This window comes from Vombatus ursinus, unplaced genomic scaffold (assembly GCF_900497805.2).
Source record: "Vombatus ursinus unplaced genomic scaffold, bare-nosed wombat genome assembly UNPS02013587.1, whole genome shotgun sequence".
Taxonomy (NCBI): Eukaryota; Metazoa; Chordata; class Mammalia; order Diprotodontia; family Vombatidae; genus Vombatus; species Vombatus ursinus.
In genome coordinates, this window is record NW_020953365.1 from 30238 (window position 1) to 41033 (window position 10796).

General features: G+C 41.0%; 1 protein-coding gene across 2 annotated transcripts in view; it reads right to left on the minus strand.

Annotated features, from left to right (window-relative positions):
• LOC114040558 (DNA-directed primase/polymerase protein-like) overlaps positions 1-10657 on the minus strand; it is a 33500-nt gene extending 22843 nt beyond the window's left edge. For both annotated transcript variants that reach the window (XM_027858672.1, XM_027858671.1), the window contains exons 1-4: positions 10535-10657; positions 5920-6171; positions 3965-4062; positions 2470-2599 (exon numbers count right to left, since the gene is read on the minus strand). In XM_027858672.1, coding sequence (XP_027714473.1) covers positions 2470-2599; positions 3965-4062; positions 5920-6099 — 408 coding nt within the window. In that variant the 5' untranslated portion in view covers positions 6100-6171; positions 10535-10657. The remainder of the gene's footprint in view (positions 1-2469; positions 2600-3964; positions 4063-5919; positions 6172-10534) is intronic.
• Between the last annotated feature and the right edge of the window lie 139 nt (positions 10658-10796).

Genomic DNA, 10796 nt, shown 5'->3' on the forward strand with positions numbered 1-10796 from the left:
CCAGAAACTAAGTCTCTCAAACTTTTCATACATCACACCCCTTACACCTTGGCCAGCTCCTGAATTAAACCCTGAATTAATTTCATCATCCACTGACTTTGCTCTTATGCAACTGCTGCTGAATAGAGTTGCAAGAAGTCACACAGCTATGCTGACTAGATCCATGTTAGATCATTTCAAAGGGGTCCTCACTGCAGCAAGGTGTCCTTGTAAATCTCCCTAACTTCTCTATCCCACTCACCATAACAGCTGTTCCAAACCTTCCATTATCTCCTCAGGCGTCCCGCAGTACCCACCCCTTTACCCTCTCACCCAAGGGGCTTGCACTCTATACTTTTACCAAGAAAAATCAAGGCCATTAGCCAAGAGCTCCCTCTTCTCCCCTTCTACCTCTTATAACCCTTTGACATCATCCCCTAGTGTCTCCTCCTTTATTCCAATCTTTGATGAAGAGGAAACCCTTTGGCCAACCTTTCCACATGGAATTTTAATCCCTTTCCCTTCTGTCTTCAATAGAGTGCCCTCACTCTCATCCCTTTTCTTCCTCTACTCTTTAACCTCTCCCTCTCTATTGGTTCCTTCTCTGCTGTCTTTGAATACTCCAAAGTCTCCCTTATCCTTAAAAAATCCTCACTAGATTCTACTAGCCCCTGATAGTCACCATCCTATATCTATCTAGCTACCTTCAGCACTACTTTAAAAAGTTGTTTATACTTGTTACTTCTATTTCCTCTCTTCTCTTCTGAATCTGGCTTCTTATCTTATCACTTAACTGAAACTGCTCTGGGAAGTTATCAATGATCTCTTAATTGCCAAATAAGATGGTCTTTCCTTAGTCCTCATCTTTTTCAACCTCTCTGCACCATCTGACACTGCTGACCTTCTCCTCTTGGACTCTCGTGTGACATTTCTCTCCTTTGGTCCTCCTCTGGTTTCCTTTCTTGGTTTTCTTTGCTAAATCATCATCCACATTCACCCCTTAACTCTATCTTAGGCCCTTTTCTCTTCTCTCTCTATATACTCTTATCACTTTGTGACATCACTGGCTCCCATGGATTCAATCATCTTCTTCATGCAGATGACTCCCAGAACCATACTGGCTGTGCTCAGATTCAGTTTCACCATCACCAACAGCCGACTAGATATCCACAGATTCCAAATCTTGTCCATTCTTAGAATTCTTACATCTGTCTCTTTATTTACATGCAAGGAGGAGCATCTCCCTAATCAGGCCCTCATTATCTCACAGCTTGCTTCAAGTCCCTTTCCTCTCCAACTGGTGCTCCACACAGCCACCAAAGTCATATTCCTCTAGTACAGGTCTGACTACGTCAGTCCCCTGTTCAATAAACTACAGTAGTCCTCTATTACGTCTAGGATGCAATACAAACCCCTCAGGTTGGCATTTAAAGTCCTTCACCACCTCATTCACATTTACCTTTCCAGTCTTACATATTATTCCCCTTTAAGAAATCTATGGTCCAACCAAACCAGGCTTTTAACTGTTTCTCACACCTGACAACCCAGCTGTTGTCTCTACACCTTGGCACAGGTGACAGCCCCAATGCCTCCGATGCTCCCCTCCCCCCTCTCTCAGAAGGCCTGGTTTCCTACAAAGCTCTGTTCCAACACCACTTCTGGTGTGAGGCCTTCCCTGATCCCCAACCTTTTAGTCCCTCCCCTACAAAATTACTTTGTATTTATTCATCTACTCTACGTGGACATGTTGTTTCCCTTGAGAGAATACCAGCTGCTAAACGGAGGGACTGTTTCATTTCTGTCTGAATTCCCAGTGCCTGACCCGGAATAGAACCTTCATAAAATCTTGAGTCAGAGCACCTACATTTGAATCCCAGCTGCCTCTTCCTACCTGCATCATCTTTCAGGGCCTCAGAGGGATGTGGACTGGACTAATTCTGTGTCACTTCCAACTTTAAATCGATGATCTCCTTTCCTTTATGAAGTGATCCAAAGTGAGATCCGTAGAACTACAACTACGTTCATATACACTACAATTATATTTAAAATAAGTAAGAAAAACTAAACAAAGACAAACTTAATAGAACTTCATAGAGACCTAAAAAGGGTCACACTAAACAACACTGTTGATAGCTTACTTGTTAATTCCTTTGGTTCTACCTTGGTAAATGTTAAAGATTCTTTTTATTGAAAATTTTCCTCCTTATTCTGTATGTTTGGTTATTCATTTTTATCAGTGGTTATTAAGTTTATATTAAAATAAATTTAAATACACTGTATGACATCTTACCCAACCTGCCATTCTGTTCATTGTCTGGTCCAAGTGGAAATCAAAGAGAGAAAAGTCAAAAGGTGGATGACAGGAGGGAGAAACAGGGCAAGTAAACAGTTCACACATGTCATGAATTAGACGAATGTCTTTTGAATAAATAAGAGTGGAATGTACTTGGATACATTAAGAACAACTTAGGTCTATAGTTAGGCTTTTACCTCAATTAGTAGTGCAACCATTTCTTTTCCATCTGCTCCTGGATTGGCAGGTTTACTAAACTCCAAATCAAAATAAAGCTTGCAAACAGCATTTTCAGGAATAACTTCATAGCAGTGCATGAGATTTTTCCTACGTTAAAAAATTCAAATAACACATTTCAGGTCATAGTTACTTTAGTGCTATACTTAAAAATGGCAGACTTGTTGTAAATTATGTTTTGCCTATGTATTATTATTAAACAATACAGATGATTGGTATTCAGTCAATTCAGTCATGTTCAATCGTCCACGACCCTGTTTGGGGTTTTCTTGATGCAGATACTGGCATGGTTTGCCAATTTCTTCTCCAGCTCATTTGACAGATGAGGAAACTGAAGCAAACAGTGACTTAAGTAACTTATGGTTAAGTGACTTGCCATGGGTCACACAGATAGTAGTGTCTGACACCAGATTTGCACTCAGGAAGATGAGTCTTTCTGACTCCAGGCCTGGCAATTTATCCACTGGACCACCTAGGTGCCCCAATGTAGATGACAGTGTAATGTAAAAAGGCATTGGACTTGGAGTTTCCCTTGGACAAGTCACTTGAGTGCTTTCCATTTCCCCACCTGCAAAATGGAGATAATATTTGCCTACTTCAACCTAATCTCTACTCTGAGACTTCACTTTCTTGTAGTGTCATAGCGATCCTGAGCTCTCTCAGGCTAGGCCCAGCAGGGTTTGGGGGTGGGGGTGTCATGTTCTCAGACAGATCTTACCAACTTGGGAAGGTGCTCAAGGCTAAAAGATGTTCAGAGAAGCTCAGCACCAGGTGAGCCACCAGGTGCTTAATTTTTTTTTTGGCCGTAGCATGGAGGAACTTGGCCAGTGGAGGGAGTACTCACGCTTTTAATAAAAATTATGGGGTTTGGGGCATATTGAAGTCTTATCTACTTCACAGAGTTGCCGTGAAAATATCAGATAATGTTCTTAAAGTGCTTTGTTAAACATTAAATAAATGCAATTATTACGTGACTCTAAAATTAACCATTAAAAACACTTTCATGGATCACGAAGAAGATTTTCACATTCCATTTAGGTAGACAATCTTTGTTCAACAGTACATATTTGTTACATGCTAATTTTTTTTGTTATCACGAGTATTTGTTTTCTTACCAAATCAAGTATCTACCTCTTTATGATAATTATAATATGAATATTAAATTTTTTCTAGTGGTATACTTTTAACATTTGCCTCTGTAAGGGCCATTCCATGAGCCTAAGTCATACACTGTATTACTTTTTTTCTAACATCTGACAAAAAATTTATCGAGATCATAAAAATGATTCTTGCTTCAGAATTAGGTTATGCAAAGTAACTAATTCTGTTATGAAATCCAATTTTGATTACATTATATTGATTATATTATTTGATTATATCAATCTTACAAAGTAAGAAAGGGAAAAGAAATATATGCATATGGGCCCATGTGTAATGCTTCCATAGGATACTTACCGGGACTTATAGTAAAACCAGAGTTGAGAATAAGTTGTTACAAGGTATATACGTTGTCCATCTCCCGCTTTATGTTCCAAAGCAAATACATGTACATCCTTTATAAAGACAAAAATAATATTCCAAAATGCTCATATAATTCCTATCCAAATCTGTTTAACTCCTGAAAGCTAAACTGCAAGTTATTCACTATCTTGGTTAAAAATTTACCATTCACAAGTAATTTTTCTCTATAAATTAGGAACTACCATTTTCATATCATGAAAAACAATCTTCAGGAGTTCTCACTTCAGTGTTAAATATCCTAGTTTGGCTACCATAATCATTATGTGCAGGACTGTTTACAGATCAGCTACTTTTTTTTTGGTTAAGCTCATCTCTGAAACTATTTTCAGGAAGTTATGACAAAAACAGCTGATGAGCATGCATGGGACAGCAGTGGGACTCTTCTGGGGGAGGGGACGCAGAGGTGCTAGAATCTTGAGCAGATACATTGTTGATTAGTGAAATTTTAGTTCCCTAATAAGTTTCTTTTGTTTTGATTTGATAGTAGTTTGTGAGTTGGCCCTCTACCAGGATTTTCATTTTCTTTTTTCTTCAGTTCTCAGAGTTCCCCTCCTCTAGCTAACCAATCATTTCCTCATAGAAGTAGCCTTATTTTTCTATTACCCTTGGTTACTTCGCTTCCTCTAGGTATTATGGAAATAACCCTAGATTTGGGTTCATGTGTAAACAGGTGCAGAGTGGAAGGACGCAGAATCAGAAGAACAAGTCACTGTAACATCAACATTACAAAAACAAACATTTTTTAAAGATTGAAAATTGATGAACAAAACGAGAAGAACCACAATAACAATTTATACAATGAGCACAACACTGTAAAGACAAACAACTCTGAAAGCCGTCAGAACTCCCATCAATGCAATGATCCTCCATGATTCCAGAGGGCCAAGGAAGAAGCAGGCTCCCAATGACAGAGATGTGATGGATTCAGAGGGCTGGAGGAGACATATTTATTCTTGGACACTCTGTTGACTCCCTGAATTTTCCCATCCATAGATCACTGGCGCCTTCTTTCAAGGTACCTGGATTACATGCATATTCCACTGAAGTCCCCAGATAACCTAAAGAGAAGATGGTAGGACTTCCCTCTCCAAGAGAGAAGAGAGGATCTTTCTTATATTGCCCAGATGATTTCATTAATTGCCACAACAAAACTACAGGACCCAGTATTCCCTAGTCTCTGCCTCATCTTCAATATGACATCCAAGGAGCTGCATACGTAATGCTGAATTGGACAACTTGGCTTCATGGCTAGGACAGGGTCCCTTGACTTCATAAGGTAGAGGTAGAGGAAGGGAAGGAAATAAGCATTTACGTAGCACTTAGTATATGCCAGGCACTGGCTAAGCACTTTACAAATATTACTTCACTTGATCTCATTTCAGGTAGCAGGACGTCTTACTGGATAACTAGTTAAAGAGATGGGACTTACTAAAGAGAAACTGCAAGCTATTTTACTCCCTCAGACGGGCTGGTATAATCAGACTGTCACTGCAGTACAAGGGCCCTGAGGAAACTCCCCGCTTCTCCAAACTCCTAGGTCACTTAGTCAATGACACGACCCTATGGGGACTAGGTTACTCCAGTTGTCTTTGGGTGTGAGAAGCACTCGGTATAAGGGAAGACAGGTGCCAGCTAGCATCAACCAAGCAAATTTTACCTACAGCAGTTCAGGTATACACACTGATGAGATAGCAGCTATTACAACTGTTTACACATGGTTAGTGCAAAGTAAGTTGTTAGGGGAACTCTCAGGAGGCTATTCTCAAGTCAGGTGATATTGAGACGCTCCTGCTATAACCTGGAAGATGCCAAAGGCTCATAAAAACACACATCTACACTTAAGCTGTAAAACATTTTAAAAAGAAAGAACAAGAAAGAGGCTGTCTTACCTCTTTACAGGTTCTGACAAAGTTAAAAGCTTGAGCTTGACGATGAAACAGCCTCCATACAGAGGAGGGGTCCCCTGGCTCAGACAGCCGGGGCCTATAGACTGAGCCCAGCGGTCTTTTCTCATACTGGGATGCTCGTTCTCCAATCTTCCTCAATTTTTCTTCCCATTGTCTTTTCATTGATTCAGAAACCACGGAAATATAAATCCTAATATGCCACAATTCTGGAAATCCTCAACTGATACGTAATTTCTGTTTCAATAAAGAGGAAAAATGAATACAAAGTTAAATGTCTAGAATTTATTCCTTTCAGTAAAAAAATTTAAATTGTTTGACCTCCAGCAAGTGAGTTCACATTTCTGCATTTGCTTCCTTCTCTGAAAAATGAGGGGATGGACTTAATAATTTCTAAGGTAGCTTCCATTTCTAAATCCTATGATTCTTCATAAAGATGAAAGAAGAGTGGGAGAAAGTGCTAAAAATTTTTAGTTTTGACACCATTGGAGGATATGAATGTACTATTAGGTTTCACTTTAACAACAACAATAATAATAGCTAACATTTATATAGTGTTTATTATGTGATCCTCAACAACAATGCAACATAGGTGCCATTATCCCCATTTTACAAATGAAAAAAACTGAAGCAAACAGAAGTTAAGTGACTTAGAGTGAATTCAGGTCTTCCAGATTCCTGGCCCAGAACTATCTCCACCGTGACACCTCGCTGCCCCTTTAATCATTATTATGCATTTAAGAAAGGTTACCTTACTTAGAGCTCCAGCTTTCCCATTGTGAAAATAATAAACTAAGAACCAAGAAAAAACCTCACAATTTTAAGAAAAACAATGCCTCAGAATAAAATTGACCACAGCCAAGTCAAAAGGAGGAAGTTCCAAACATTCACCCAGATAACTACTTTGCCCAATAGTCCTTGGTGTGGTAAGGATTGTGATTTAGAAGGAACTTGAGGAAATTCATAGAATGGATGGTTAGAGCAAGAAGGCACCATAGAGTGTAGCTAAATAATTTGATAGGTTGGGGGGAACACAACTACCCCAAATCCATTCTTAAGAATGAATCCGATATCAAGTTAACTTGATAAGTGTTAAGTGTTATATAAATAATAGCATCATTCCTCTTCCAAATATATCTTCACCTAACTGTTAATAAATGTCAAGTGTTAAAAATTCTAGCTTTGTCCTTTGTTGTCGAATATGAACCGTAAGTGTAGGAGCAAAATGGGAGGGAAGGAGGCTAGATGACAAAGGACGAGAAAATGGATAACATGGAAGGATACCACCTTTTTGGCTTTATCATTTATTTTTCACTCTTAAAACTTGGAAAAAATATAGAATGTTAGAAAGTTCTTTAATTTTTTGATGGAGAAAGAACAATCTTTGATATATAATATAAGGTTTTCTGTTGTCCATTTGCAACATTCTCCATGACAACGGCATATACTTCTGCCACTTGTTTTATGCCTCACCTGCTATTAATGATCAAAGAATTGACAAAGTTTTCTGTATTGCGTCTATGAAGCAAATATTCTATTACCTTAACGTATGAATAGGAGAGCCCTTATTGTGACAATTTTGTTCTACCAAATTAATGTTTTTTTTTTAGAGTCAATAAATTTTTTATTTAAGCATGTGATAGCAAAGATGCGGTTGGTTATAGAATATTAGTTGCAAGAGTTTACCTATCCCCTTTCATATTTTCATTAAAAATACTGTCAGCCCCTGCTTATTCTCATAAAGACTGTGTAGATACATGGGTCCGTAGCTTTTGATCTCTGAAACATTTCCCCCAGCAGTTATGCAAACCATTATTTTTTTTCCAAGAGTTTGTGTGAGTCTTAGCACTCTTTGCCTCCTTTTCCATGACTGTCACTATTCCTACAGAAAGGAGCTGCTTTGTATTTTTCTTTGTTTTGTGGGTTGCCATAGCCAAAACATGCATTTGCTAGTGACCTGCCTATTTAGTGAGACTATCCTTGGATAGCCATCACAACCTGTCATTGAGACTATTCAACCATCCTATTTCAGTATCAGCTTGCGTCCTACTTGTGGTCTTCAAGACTCCAGGGTCAATAAGGCATTGATGGAGGACTCTTACGGAGGTCATGGATGAGGGTCATATTTAGGGTACAAAAGTTAAATTTATAAATTATCTAAAAACCGTATGCTTCTAAGTACTCTTTGTCCCTTTTCCACACGTCTGTTGCTACAGAAGTGGAGAGTCGTTAAGCCACTTGGCATCTTTTTTTGTCTTTGACGTTAGGATAATCGGTTTGGGTAATATTTTGGCAATTGGTTTCCAATGTGAACTCTAAGTTATTTTAATTAGTGAAAACGTCTACAAAAGGACAGAAAAAACCATTCAGTGTAATCTCCCGGAGAGCAGGGACTATTTCAGGAAGTCTACAAGCGCTCACTGTTAAGCACTCACTGGGTAGGAGGTACAATAGCAAGTACTTGGAAGGGTTTATCCATCTAAGCCAGGCTGATCTAAGCAGAATAGCCTTACCCACCAAAGAGTTTATTTTCTAATAGGAGTGATAACATAAACAGAGTGAAGCAAAGGTAATTTTGGGAGTATGTTTCCTAATAGCTGGGGGAGGAGGGAAGGAAAAGGCCAAGAATGAGACAATAGAGCTGAGACTTGAAGGAGTCGAACCCTAATCATCTCACTCCAGGTTATAAGCCTCTTAGCCTTAAATTTTCCCCAATCCAAATCCATCTGCTACTCAGCTGTCAAACTGACCTTCCAGAAGCTTGTCAGACCAAGTCACACCTTCTCACACACACTCAAACTTCACTGCCCCCCTATTACCCCCAGAATTAAATATAAAATCCTGTTAAGCTCCTACAGCACTCCTTAACCTGGCCTTATTCAAACTTTCCAATCTTTCCATATACTCTCCTATTCAGCATCACTGGCCTTCTGGCCATTCTTGACACAAGACACTCCATTTCCCAACTCCAGATTTTTCCTTGGCTGTCCTCCTCATGCTTGGAAGTGTTTCCATCCTTTCCCCCTTCCTGGCTTCGCTGGCATTGTTCAAACCCAACCTAAATTCCAGTTTCTTCAAGCTTTTCCCAACCTATTTATCTTGTCTCTGTCATGTTTGTATACAGTTGCTTGCATGTGGTCTTCATCATTGAGTTGTAAGCTCCAGATGAGCAGAAGCTGTTTTTTGAATTTTCAATAGCTGTCCCTCCTGCCTGGAACTTTCTCCCTCCTCATCCTCACCTCTTGGTTTCACTTGACTTCCTAGAAGCCTTTCTCCATTTCCCTTGATCTTAGTGTCTTCCCTGAGACTTGTTCAGATGTGTTTCATCTTCCTAACCCTGTGGACCACGCTGTCCATGGGGTTTTCTTGGTAAAGGTACAGGAGTAGGTTGCCATTTACTTCTTCAGTGGATTAAGGCAAACTGTGATTAAGTGATTTTCCCAAGGTCACTATTAAGTATCTGGGGCTGGATTAGGGTGCCACTGAGGCACCTAGCTTACCTCTGAGTCTACCCCCAATTTTTATGTTGTATATAGTTTATTTGTTTATATGATTTCTCCTCCATTAAATTGTATGCTCCACAAGGGTAGGTATTTTTTTTTCCTTTCTTTATATCTCCCAGTGTTTAGCTGAGTGCCTGGTACACAGCAAGTACTTAGTAAATGCTTGTTGAGGGTGACTACTAGTATTCTTTAAGTGTACATTCTCTCAATCCTTCTTCCATCTCCTTTCATAACAGCTTCTTTGGGACATTTTTATCTTTGTATTCCCAAAGCCACATTTTGTTGATGTTCAGTTTTCAGTTGTGTTCTGCCACTTGTGATTCCATTTGGGGTGTTCTTGGCAAAGATACTGGAGTGGTTTGTCATTTCCTTCTCCAGCTCATTTGACAGATGAGAAACTGAGGCAAACAGGGTTAAGTGACTTGCCCAGGGTCACACAGCTAGGAAAGTGTCTGAGGCCGTATTTGAACTCACAAAGATGAGTCTTCCTGACTCTAGTCCTGGTGCTCTATCCACTGAGCCCCCTAGCTACCCTAATGCCACACAGTAAGAGCTTAATGTTTTTTTTAACGAAATTAGGCACTTGCTGCAAAACTAAACTGCTATGTCATCTCGAAGCTCAGAAACTTTCATCGGACAGGTGCAGGGGTCACCTATCCTAAGCCTGAAGGGGCTGTCAGAGGGGGCCCGTCCACCACAGGGCCAGGATAAGCAGGCGCTTAATGCTTGCTTGCTAACTAGACTGTACCCAGATAAGAAACCTAGGCTTATGGAAGGGGGGGCGGGGCACCATATAAGGAAATGTATGCGGGGCCTTCAAGGTAATTTACCCCGACGCTTCCCCGCCCCCTCTCCCGCCCCATATTTAAAAGTGTGGCCCAGACAAGTGCAAAGGCCTGCCTGCCCAGCGTGGGGCCGGAGCCCATCTCGTTCTTCCCCCGCGCTGCGCGGATTGGCCCTCGGCGCCTTCCGTACCCCTCCACCCAGCCCACAGCCTGGACCCCTCTTGCGGCCTAGACCCCCCCCCCGCCTCTTTGCCTCCCTATTTTCTTAATCCGGGGAAGCAGAGGACCGGTAGCCGTTCGCCCTCATTTTACCTAGGGAAATGGGAGGGACCGTTGTGGTGGAGGCCCAGGCAGCTTCTAGGTTACCAGCGCGGACATAACGCTCCAAACTTGGATCCCGCCGGACACCGCCTGGAAGTCTGTTGGGAGATTCAAACTGGGCGCCAAAGCGGCCCCGCCCACCGTGCGTCAGGGTGAAGGCGTGTGCGTAGGGCGGGGGAACGGAGGCGCGGAAGGGCTGGGGCGGGACTATCTCCATGGAGGCCAGTGGCTGGCCGGGGCGGAGGCGGAGCTT